Here is a 12,874-nt window from a genome sequence, read left to right on the forward strand (position 1 = left end):
TTCATGCATGGGTAGGGTCCCTAGGCTCGGCCAGTGATCAGGGCCAAACAGGGCCTTCCGGGTGCCAGCCGGGGCCTTCCTTCCCTTCTCTCGGCTGCTGACGGCCGGTCGGGGCCTTCCTTTGTTCTGCGCCGCCCCTGGTGGTCAGCGCATGTCATAGCAAGCGGTCGAACTCCCAGTTGGTCAAACTCCCGAGGGGACAATTTGCATATTAGCCTTTTATTATATAGGATTTTTAAAATTTTCACTTTTCATATTTCTAGATGTAACTGCTATTAGGTGTTTGGTGTGTGTCCTTTCAGACCATTTTTATTCTTTCACATTCATACATGCAAATCCATAGAAAATATTTAATATTGTTTTTTCAAGTGTCCATGTGAGACCGAATAGATTTGGTACATTCCTACTGACTGCTATGTGGTATTATACTGAATATAGGAACCACATTTTTTTTGTCCACTGCCCTATTGATGGACATTAGGTTGTTTCCATTTTTTCACTATTAAACATTTCTGCTACAGTGAACATCCTTATAGATGTCTCCTTGAGCACACGTGCAGGTATTTGTCTAGTGTAGATATGGAAGAGTGGAATTTTGGTGTCAAAGCAATATTTGCAGTTTCAGTGTTTTAATTGCCCTGTAGAGAGGCCGTTCCCATTTTTATTCTCACCAGCAGTTTATGATTGTATTTCTTTTCCACAGCCTATCATTTAATGTCAGATGTAAACATTTTTTTTGCCAATCTGTTTTGTCATATCTTATTGTTGTCTTCTTTTTCCTGTCACTGATTACTAATGAGTTTAATTTCTGTTTTTGAACATTTTAATTTCTTTAAATTTTCTGTTTTTAATTTTTTCCATCTTTGTGTTGAATTGTTGGTTTATAGGATTTCTTCTCTTTTTTTTAACCTCACTCGAGGATATTTTTTCCATTGATTTTGAGAGAGTGGAAGAGCGAGGGAGAGACAGAGAGAAACACTGATGTGAGAGGGATGCATCGATTGGTTGACTCCCACATGCCACCCACCAGGGCTGGGAGCCTACACTTGAGGTACATGCCCTTGACCGGAATCGAACCCTTCAGTCCATAGACCGACGCTTTACCCCTTAGCCAAACTGGCTAGGGCAATAGGATTTTTTAAAAATATATTTTGGATTTTCCCCCCTTCCAACTCATCATTTTAATCAACACAAAAATATGCAGTAATGCTTCTTGAAAAAAAATACTTCGTTAACACCATGGCCCTCTAGCCACTGTCCCACTTCTCTGCTCTCCATTTTGGAAAAACTCCTCTAAAGGTAGCCCTCTCCTTGCTGCCTCCATTTTTAAAAATGTGATCTTTCCTTAGCTCACTCTAGTCAGGCTTTAGTCTGCACCTCTTCACTGAAACTGCTCGTCAAGGTTGCTAATACTTTTTATTTTGCCAAATCCAATATCAACTTTCAGTTTTCATTCTCTTCATCTTTTCTGTAACATTTGATACAATTGATCTTTACTTTTTTTTTTTTAGATTTTATTGATTTCAGAGAGGAATGGAGAGGGAGAGAGAGAGAAACATCAATAATGAGAGAGAATCATTGATCGGCTGCCTCCTGCACGCCCCCTGGTGATTGAGCCTGCAACCTGGGCATGTGACCTTGACCGGTATCAAACCTGGGACCTTTCCGTCTGCAGGCCGATGCTCTATCCACGGAACCAGACCAGCTAGGGCAGTGGTTCTCAACCTTCCTAATGCCGGGACTCTTCAATACAGTCCCTCATGTTGTGGTGACCCCCAACCATAAAATTATTTTCGTTGCTACTTCATAACTGTAATTTTTCTACTGTTATGAATCGTAATGTAAATATCTGATATGCAGGATGTATTTTCATTGTTACAAATTGAACATAATTAAAGCATAGTGATTAATCACAAAAACAATATGTAATTATATATGTGTTTTCTGATGGTCTTAGGCGACCCCTGTGCAAGGGTCGTTTGACCCCTAAAGGGGTTGCGACCCACAGGTTGAGAAGCGCTGAGCTAGGGCTTTTTTTTCCCCTTTTCTTCTTGAAATACCTTCTTTAATTTCTAGGTCATCATACTCGTACCTTTTCTTAACCTACATTGCTTCCTAGGTAACTCATACAATCCTGTGGTTTTATTTATTTATTTATTTATTTATTTTATTAAATATAAAAGGGAGAGGGAGATAGAAACATCAATGATGAGAGAGAATCATTGGTTGGCTGCCTCCTGCACGCCCCCCACGGGGGATCGAGCCCACAACCCAGGCACGTGTCCTTGACCAGAATCGAACCCGGGACCTTTCTGTCCGCAGGCCAATGCTCTTATCTGCTGAGCCAAACCAGCCAGGGCAGTCCTGTGTTTTTAAATAGCACCCAGGTGGTGGCTGATTCCCAGTTTATTTCTTTTGCCCTAATCTCTGAGTTCCAGATTCATGTATCCAACTGTCTACTTGACATTTAGATGATTAATTACATTTAGATAGTTAATAGGTATCTCAATCAATATGTCTAAAACAGGACCCTTTTATTCCTTCCAGACTTCTTCTCTAGTGTTCTTGTTACCTCCTTAGTTTGAGCCACCATCATCTTTCTTCTGGATTATTGCAATGACCTCCTACCTGTTTTCCTGTTTCCCTTTTTCTCCTTTTCGGATTTTTTCTTTATACTGTTGCCAAAATGATCTTCTTAAAACAAAATCAGATTGTGTGGCTTCACTGCTTAAACACCTTCAATGAAATTCTGAAAAAGAAGAATAAAGAAGAGGGAAGAGCTAGTTTTAAAAATTATGGGAAAGTTGCAAATTTTATAAAGCTCTACATCAGTGGTTCTCAACCTTGGCTGCACATTAGAATCACCTGGGAATCTTTAAAATCCCGATTTCTGGGCCTCATCCTCCAGAAATTCTGTTTCTTTGTTATGGGGTGGGGCCACAACATTAGTAACAAAGAAACAGAATTTCCGGAGGATGAGGCCCAGAAATCAGGATTTTAAAAAGATTCCCAGGTGATTCTAATGTGCAGCCAAGGTTGAGAACCACTGCTCTACGTAGTTGGAACAACTGATACTGAAGCAATGAACAGATGGACAAACTCAACAGAAAGGAGGTCCAGAAATAGATCTAAATATATATAGGAATATAGAAATAATAAAATTGGCATTTTAGATTAGTAGAAGAAATCTAGATTATTCAATAAATAGTATTATGAGAATTGAGTAAACATGGAGAAAAAGTACAGTTGGATTTCTACCACACAAGTTAAACCAAAATGAAGACCATGGTTAGAGCCTGAAATGCACTCCTCTCCAACCTCACACTTAGGCATGTGGCCTGGCAAGCGGAATCCCCTGCACAGGCATACACAGTGGCTGTGTTGGGACTGTTATATAAATATGTTATATCCATACATTGGAATACCATGCAGTTAAAAAGGAATGAGGCAGCCCTATATGTACAGAATAGAGCAGACTTATATCAGTGAAAAAGACACAAAACAGTATAGCACGCTGCCATTTCTGTTTTAAAAACAGACAAAACACATGCCTGTACACATATATAGAATATCTCTGGAAGGCAACCAATAAATAGATAATAGTGGTGCCTCTGTGGAGAACTCAATAACTGAGGGAGAATTTTAAGAGAGAGATTTATAGTTTTATTGTTTACTACTTGAATTTTTGAAATTTATGTCACATGTTATGTTACCCATTCAAAAATATGCATAGAATTTTTTTTTTTTAAAGACAAAGGAAAACTGAGCAAAGGCTATGAATAGAAAGTTCACAGAAGAGGAAATACAAATAATGCTTAACCATGAAAATACCTAATGACACTACTATTAGATACTTTTTCATTTATTGAGAAATAGCAAAGAGTCTGATAATGTGTTGATTAGAGCAGCGTTTGTTTGTTTTTTTAAATTTTTTTTTTTTATTTATTTCAGAGAGGAAGGGAGAGGGAGAGAGAGATAGAAACATCAATGATGAGAGAGAATCTCTGATCGGCTGCTTCCTGCACGCCCACAATGGGATCAAGCCCGCAACCCGGGCATGTGCACTTGACTGGAATTGAACCTGGGACCCTTCAGTCCACAGGCTGACACTCTATCCACTGAGCCAAACCAGCTAGGGCTAGAGCAGCGGTTTTCAATTGTTGTATTGTGGCACACTGGTGTGCTGCAAGAATTCTTAAAACATGCAATACTGGACTATTTAGCCAGGGACACTGATCTCTTTTTCCTTAGATTGTCAAATAAGAGAATGACAACAGTAAACACAATAATAGCCACCCGGTATGAATGAATCAAAATTATACCAATTTCTTTCTTTGTCAGATGGGCAAAAAATATATTTTTTGGTGTGCTCAGAATTTTAGTAATTAGTTTATGTGTATCATGAGATGAAAAAGTGGGAAACAGTGCTAGGAAACAGGCTCACATACATTGCTGAAGGTCATTTAATTATTTTTATATTTTTTTTATTGATTTCAGAGAGGGAGAGGGAGAAAGAAATAGAAATCAACAATGAGAAAGAATCATTGGTCGGCTGCCTCTTGCATGCTCCCCACTGAGGATCAAGCCCACAACTCAGGCATGTTCCCTGACTGGGAATTGAACCAATGATCTCTTGGTGCACGGGACAGTGCTCAATCCACTGACCAGCCAGAGGAAGGTCATTTAATTTGATATGACTTCTAGGGAAAGCAATTTGGCAATTCCATCATAATTAAAGTCTGTCACATACAGTTTTTAATATATTTTGATCCACCAAACAGCATTTGTAAGATCTTTTTATATAGATACTAGAGACCCAGTGCATGAAATTCGTGGGGGAGGGGGGTGCCTCAGACTGGCCTGTGCCCTTTCGCAGTCCAGAACCCCTTGGGGGATGTCCGCCTGCCGGCTTAGGCCCGCTCTCTGCAGCAGTTGGACATCCCTCTCACAGTCTGGGATTCCTCACTCCTTACTGCCCGCCTGCTTGCTGCACCTTACCGCTCGGCTTGCTGCTCCTTAGCGCTGCTGCTGCTGCGCTCGCCAGCTGTGAGCCTGGCTTCTGGCTGAGTGGTGCTCCCCCTGTGGGAGTGCACTGACCACCAAGGGGCAGCTCCTGCGTTGAGTGTCTGCCCCCTGGTGGTCATTATGCGTCATAGTGACGGGTCATTCCACTGGTCGTTCCACCGTTTGGTCAATTTGCATATTAGGCTTTTATATAGGACTAGAGGTCCTATGCACAAAATTTGTGCAAGAGTAGGCCTTCCTTCCCCCAGCTGCTGGCACTGGCTTCCCTCTGGCACCTGGGACCTGGGCTTCCCTCCGGCCACCTGCAGGCACCCAAGACCCAGGCTTCCCTCACAGCCCCGGCTTCGTCAGGAAGGTCGTCCGGTCTAATTAGCATATTACGCTTTTATTATTATAGATAATAGCACATGTAGAATTAATTTATGTATAAGGATATTTATTGCAGCATTGTTTATAACAGCAAAAGATTTGTAATATTTAAATGTTCAGAAGCAGATGCCCTAGCCAGTTTGCTCAGTGGATAGAGCTTTGGCCCGAAGACTGAAGGGTCCTGTGTTTGATTCCATCGATGTTTTTCCCCCTCCCTTTATTCTCTTTAAAAATCAGTGGAAAATATCCTTGGGTGAGGATCAGCAACAACAAAAAAAGTTCAGCTGAGACACTTCACATTCCCTGAGGTACATTCAGTGTATAAAGCCCCTAGGAGGCAGCTTCATACAAAGTGATGTAAATATACCTCCAAGATAGCTTGCAAAGTGACAATGCAGAACCTTACTAAAAATATGATCATTTGTAGTCAGAAGCTTTGTAGTCAGAAGCAACTTATTTAATTACATAAACTAGCGATTTTCAACCTTTCTCATCTCATGATACACATAAACTAATTACTAAAATTCTGCAGCACACCAAAAAATATATTTTTTGCCCATCCGATAATAGGTATAATAGGTATAATAGGTATAATTCATTCATTCATTCATTCATTCATTCATTCATTCATTCATATTGTGTTGTCATTTTTAAATTAAATCTGAGGTAAAAGAGATCAGTGCCCCTGACTAGTCAGGTATTGCATGTTTTAAAAATTCTTGAGACACACTAGTATGCCATGGCACACCAGTTGAAAATCATTGACATAGCCTGGCTGGCGTGGCTCAGTGATTGAGTGTCAACCTATGAACCAGGAGGTCACAGTTCGATTCCCGGTCAGGGTACATGCCCGGGTTGTGGGCTCGATCCCCAGTGTGGGGTGTGCAGGAGGCAGCTGATCAATGATTCTCTCTCATCATTGATATTTCTAGCTCTCCTTCTCCCTTCTTGGAAATCAATAAAATATATTTTTTAAAAAATCATTGACATAGGCCATCTTTGGAAGAATGTATAAGAAATTGGGAAGAGTGGTTGTATTCAAGGTAGAGTCTGGCTAGAGGGCAGACAAGCATAGAAAACTTTTTCTGTATACACTTTTATACCTTTTGAATTATTATATAACTCAACATTATTGCATATATTATCTATTTTAAAAATTTAAAACACAGTCCTTCCAGACCCTATACAGTTTGGCTTCTGCCTACCTCTCCAAATGTGTTATTCTCACCCCTGCTTACTTAGCCTTGTTCTTGTTGATATTCCTAAAGCAGGCCAAGCTCTTTCCCACTTCACAGATTTGCACCTACCATCCCTCTGCCTGGAATCCACTGACCTCTGGCCTTTGCATGGCTTGCTCTTTTGAATATTCAGAAGGTCTCTGCTCAAATGTTTACTCCTTCCTCCACACCATCACTCTCCATTCTCTTACCCTACTTTATTTCTTCTATAGCACTTATCATTCCCTAAAATTATACATTATATATTTGTTTTACTTGTTTATCTTCTGAGCCTCCCTCTAGAATGTTAGTCGCATGAGAGTAGTACTTTGTCTTGTTTTTTGCTGTATCCCCAGGGCTTAGAACAGTGCTTGGCTTAAACTGAACATTCAGTAAATATTACTCCGTAACTGAATGGATAAACATGTTTTAAATACATTCTCTCACTCTGTTGCTTATTCTTCAATTTTTTTTAGAAATCCTTACCCAAAGATGTGTTTTTATTGATTTGAGGAAGGGAGGGGGGGGGGGGAGAGAGAGAGAGAGAGAGAGAGAGAGAGAGAAAAACATCAATCGGTTGCCTCCAGCACACACCCAAACCAGGGATAAAACCTGCATCCTAGGTATGTGCCCTGACCGGGAATTGTACCTGAAACCTTTCAGTATGCAGGATGACATTCCAACCAGTTGAGCCACACCAGCCAGGGTTCAACTTTGTTTTATAAAGACCTTTGTTGGCAAAAAAAATTCAAGGTAGTCAAATATGTCCATCTTTTCTGCTTTGTTTTTAACTCTCATGTTTTATTTAAGAATACTTGTTTCTTGTTCTGTTCATTTAAAAGTTCTCCAGTTAATATTTTTCATTTTGAGGTTGTTAATTGATATGGAATATATTTTTGCATATAGTCTGACATTGGCTCTAATTTTTCTAAATAGTTGTCCTAATTAGCGAAGATCGCTTTCATTGTTTTGATTATACTTACTATGGGCAGAGTATTTTCAGTAAATGGAACTAATACTGATTAGAAGAATTAGGAATTATGTATATTTTCCATAGTGACTTCTTTATTACAATCACTCTTTCAGAGGAATTATATTTCTCTTGATATATGCCACCTTTCAATTGATAGCAATTATTGTCAGTGATGAGATACTAAAAAAATCTCTCTTTGGTTTCTTAATTTGCTTTTAACTAGGGAAATACACAGACAGATGCCATGAAACTTCTTTCTTCCCAGTCTTCCCGACTTTTAAAGAACAAAGCATTATTGTGCAAGCCCGCCACACAGACCAAGGCCATCTCTTGCAAACCACATACACAACACAAGGAATGTCAGACAGGTATGTGTCCTTGTGCTTTCCACATGTGGAAAGTTTGTCCTCTGTTTGTTTTTTTGTAAAGAAAGGAAAAGAAAGTCATTGACAATTTCATAAATGTGAAAACATTTAATCCTTTGAACGTCTAATTTATTTCTTTTATAATTGTCATTTACACTAATAACTACTAAATTGAATCCATATGCACACAAAGCATTATGTGTAGAGTAGATAAACATCTGTTTTTCAGATGTATAGATAAGCTATTACAATTACTAAATATAAGTTTTTTTATTGATTAAGTTATTACATATGTGTCCTTATCCCCACATTATAAATACAATTTTTTAAAAAGCATTAGTGATTTAATCTTAGTTGTTGTTTTTTTAAACACTATAAGTTGATTTGTCAGTTACTAAAGGTATAACTGTATGTCTGAGGTATTGTTGATAAGGAAAATTATTTGAATTCATACTTGAAAAGGTTGTAAACTATTGCTCCAATCCATGTTATAGCTTTTAACCCCACCTACCCTTATATTTTCAGTTACTTTCATAGCTCTGCTCAAAGCATTTTTTAATTTAAAAAAAATTTAGTATTGATTTTTTTATTTTTTTGTTTTGTGTTTTAAATATATTTTTATTGATTTCAGAGAGGAAGGGAGAGGGAGAGAGATATAGAAACATTAGTGATGAGAGAGAATCATTGATCGGCCGTCTCCTGCACGCCCCACGTTGGGGTTTGAGCCTGCAACCCAGGCGTGTGCCTTGATTGGAGTCGAACCCAGGACCTTTCAGTCCACAGGCTGACACTCTATCCAGTGAGCCAAACCAGATAGGGCTTGATTTTTTCTTTTTAGAGAGAGAGGAAAGAAGAGGGAAGGAAGGAGGGAGAGAGGGAGGGAGGAAGGGAGAGAGAGAGAGAGAAAGAGAGAGAGAGAGAGAGAGAGAGAGAAGAAAGAAAAAGAAAAGAAAGAGAAACATTGATGTGAGAACTAGACATCAGTTGGCTGCCTCCTCCATACCCGCTACCTGGGATCAAGCCTGCAACCTGGGCATGTGCCCTGACTGGGAACTGAACTGGCAACTTTCTGGTGCATGGGACAATGCCTAACCAACTGAGCCACACTAGCCAGGGCTGATTTTTGTTCTTAATTTTACTTCATTGAATATACTGTATTTAAAAGCTTACTCTGTCAAAATATAATCATGAGCTAGGCCAGTGAAGTTCAGTTGGCTGGGTGTCATCCCAGGAACCAGGAGGTCACAGTTCGATTCCCAGTCAGGGCACATGTCTGCGTTGCTGGCTCAATCCCCAGTAGAGGACATGTAGGAGGCAGCCGATCAATGTTTCTCTCTCATTCATGTTTCTATCTCTCTTTCCCTCTCCCTTCTCTCTGAAATCAATAAAAAAATATAAAAAATAATCATGAGTTTTTATGAAGGATGCCTTTCTTTTGGTAGGGGTCAAGGAGAACCCCATTTTCCTTCCTCAGTAAGTTTGATTGCTTTATATTCCCATTAAAATGATACACTCTTTGTGTAATGAATTTATATTATATGCACATTCACATGTGGACATCTAAATGTGTAGGTATGTGTGCTTATGCGAAAAAAATTTTCTATGTTAAATATTGGATTGTTTCCTATATGCTGTTATAAACTACATTTTTATTTGAATTGCATCAGAAACCATTCCATGTGAATATAAATTTAAATATACATTGAGATTCTTAAAAGATGTGCATAGATTCCAGTGTATATAACATACCCATTCCTCTAAGATTGGACAATTAGATTACTTCATTTTTTAATATTATAAAAAATGTTGAGTTAAGCTATGTAAATGGATCTTTGTACACTTGTCTAATTTTATTCTTAGGATAAATTCTAAGTAGTGGAATTATAGTTTCAAAAGCTATCATAGACCTTTTTTTTGCCAACCCTCACCTGAGGATATTTTTTCCATTGATTTTTAGAGAGAGTGGAAAGGAGAGAGAGAGGGAAAGAGAAACATTGATGTGATAGATACACATCAATTGGTTACCTGCCTCCTACACGTACCTCAGGGCGCCAGGAATTGAGCCTGCAACCCAGGTATGTGCCCCTGACTGGGGCTAATGCTCTAACCACTGAGAAATACCAGCCAGGGCAAAAGCTATCATAGTTTTTTTAATATATGTTGCAAAATTGCCCTTCTGAAAAGCACATCAATTTATGCTCCAACTACCAGTGTTTTGAGAGCATTAATTTATCTGTACCCTCACTAACATTGAATATTAAAACTACTAATTAACCCTTTTCCCCCCAACTTTAATTTGGAAAAATTTCAAAATTCAGGAAGATTGAAAATCTAGCACAACAAACACCAATATACCCTTCATTTAGATTTAAAAAAAATATATTTTATTGATTTTTTACAGAGAGGAAGGGAGAGGGATAGAGAGTTAGAAACATCAATGAGAGAGAAACATCGATCAGCTGCCTCCTGCACACCCGCCACTGGGGATGAGCCCGCAACCAAGGTACATGCCCTTGACTGGAATCGAACCTGGGACCCTTCAGTCCGCAAGCCGAGGCTCTATCCACTGAGCCAAACCTGTCAGGGCCCTGCATTTAGATTTACCAAATGTTAACTTTTTGAAACATTTCTTTTCTCTTTTTTCCTGAACTTTTTAAAAGTGAAGTAATTTATTCTTAATATGATGTATTCTGTGGACTTCAACCCTGATTCCAGTTATCTATTGAATAGACAGAATTTCTTGTTCATGTACCACAGCTTACAGTTTCACTTTAGTCAGTGACCAAGCTTTGGACAAAGGAGAAATTCTGTTTTCAGTGGCATCGTGGAAGTATTATGGTTTGTGTTTAAGCTTTAGTATATTCCTTTGATAAATAGTAAAAAAAGTATAAATTTTAAATATGTATGAGGAAAACATCAATAACATAGCTTATTCTTGAAAATAACAGAGATTCAAATATTTCATTCAGATTTACCTATGCCTAATGGGAAGAATGATGTGGAACTTGATTCTCCACCTGCAAAGAAAAAAAAAATGGGTTTTTTCCATACTTATGATGTAGAATATTTAAAAGTTGGTTTTATTATCTATCCTGGATCAAAAGAAAGTTCACCAAGGCCTCAGTGTGTCATTTGTGGAGAAATCTTATCGTCTGAACACATGAAGCTAGCAAATCTTTCTCATCACTTAAAGACAAAACATTCAGAATTGGAAAACAAACCAGTAGATTTTTTTGAACAAAAATCTCTTGAAATGGAATGTCAAAATAGTTCTTTTAAAAAGTGTTTATTAGTTGAAAAGTCACTCGTGAAAGCTTCTTATTTAATTGCTTTCCAAATTGCTGCCAGCAAGAAGCCATTCTCCATTGCTGAAGAGTTAATTAAACCACACTTAGTAGAAATGTGTTCAGAAGTTTGGGGTTCAAGTGCTGGAGACAAAATGAAAACCATTCCTCTTTCTAATAATATGATTGGACACAGGATTGATGAACTGTCTGCAGACATTGAAGACCAGCTGATTCAAAAAGTCAGAGAGTCAAAGTGGTTTGCCCTTCAGATAGATGAGTCTTCAGAAATCTCAAATACTACCCTTCTTTTGTGCTATATTCGTTTCATTGATAATGATTGTAGTGATATAAAAGAAGAATTATTATGTTGTATTGAAATGCCTTCACCAACAACTGGTGTTGAACTATTTGAACTATTAAGTAAATATATTCATAGTAAATCTCTGAATTGGAAATATTGTGTTGGTCTGTGTACAGACGGGGCTGCAAGCATGACTGGCAGGTATTCTGGTTTAAGGGAAAAAATTCAAGAAGTTGCCATGAATACACTGGCATTTACACATTGTTTTATTCACCGTGAACGTTTAGCAGCAGAAAAGTTGTCTCCATGCTTACATAAAATTCTTTTGCAGTCAGCACAAATTTTAAGTTTTATAAAGAGCAATGCCTTGAATTCACGTATGTTAACAATTTTGTATGAAGAAATGGGTTCTGAGCATGTGAATTTACCACTTCCTGCTGAAGTACGGTGGATATCGAGAGGGAGAATTTTAACAAGATTATTTGAATTACGACATGAAATTGAAATTTTTTTAAATCAGCAGCATTCCGATTTGGCCAAGTATTTTCTTGATGAGGAATGGGTGGCAAGGCTGGCCTATTTATCAGATATTTTTTCACTTATAAATGAACTAAGTTTAAGTCTCCAAGGAAGTATGACTACGCTCTTCAATTTGTATAATAAAATGGATGTACTTAAAGAAAAGTTAAAAATGTGGTTGAAGCGCACACAAGAGAATGATTATGACATGTTTCCTTCATTTTCCGAATTCTCAAACTCATCCAGTTTAAATATGAGAAGCATTTCCAGCACTGTTTTTGAGCACCTGGAAGGACTTTCTCAAATGTTCAGTGACTGTTACCCACCAGAAGAAGACTTGCGTCTGGGAAATTGGTGGATAATTAATCCTTTTATGTATCACCGAAATAGTAATCTCAAGGACTTCGAAGAAGAAAAACTAGCACAGTTATCTTCAGATTTAGAATTAAAATCAGTATTTAAATCAATGTCTGTAACTCAGTTTTGGATAAAAGCAAAGACAAGTTACCCAGAACTCCATGAAAGGGCAATGAAATTTTTATTGCCTTTTTCAACTATTTACTTATGTGATGCTACATTTTCAGCTTTGACTGAGTCAAAACAAAGAAATCTGTTGGTTTCTGGCCCTGCCCTAAGACTTGCAGTCACATCTTTAATTCCAAGGATAGAAAAATTAGTAAAGGAGAAAGAATAATAAATGTATATTGTTTATCAAAGTCTATAACTTTGTGTTAAATTTTGTATGGGACAAGTATCCTAAAATATAATTTCCTAATGTGCTTATGTGTTTTCAGTGATTAAATGTTTGAATAATTTTA

At 38.0% G+C, this 12,874-nt stretch overlaps 1 protein-coding gene across 6 annotated transcripts in view; it reads left to right on the forward strand.

Moving 5' to 3' along the window:
- ZMYM6 (zinc finger MYM-type containing 6) overlaps positions 1-12,874 on the forward strand; it is a 45,798-nt gene extending 32,924 nt beyond the window's left edge. For all 6 annotated transcript variants that reach the window (XM_059690258.1, XM_059690257.1, XM_059690259.1 and 3 more), the window contains 2 exons: positions 7,808-7,952; positions 10,919-12,874. In XM_059690258.1, coding sequence (XP_059546241.1) covers positions 7,808-7,952; positions 10,919-12,750 — 1,977 coding nt within the window. In that variant the 3' untranslated portion in view covers positions 12,751-12,874. The remainder of the gene's footprint in view (positions 1-7,807; positions 7,953-10,918) is intronic.

This window comes from Myotis daubentonii, chromosome 3 (genome assembly GCF_963259705.1).
Source record: "Myotis daubentonii chromosome 3, mMyoDau2.1, whole genome shotgun sequence".
Taxonomy (NCBI): domain Eukaryota; kingdom Metazoa; phylum Chordata; class Mammalia; order Chiroptera; family Vespertilionidae; genus Myotis; species Myotis daubentonii.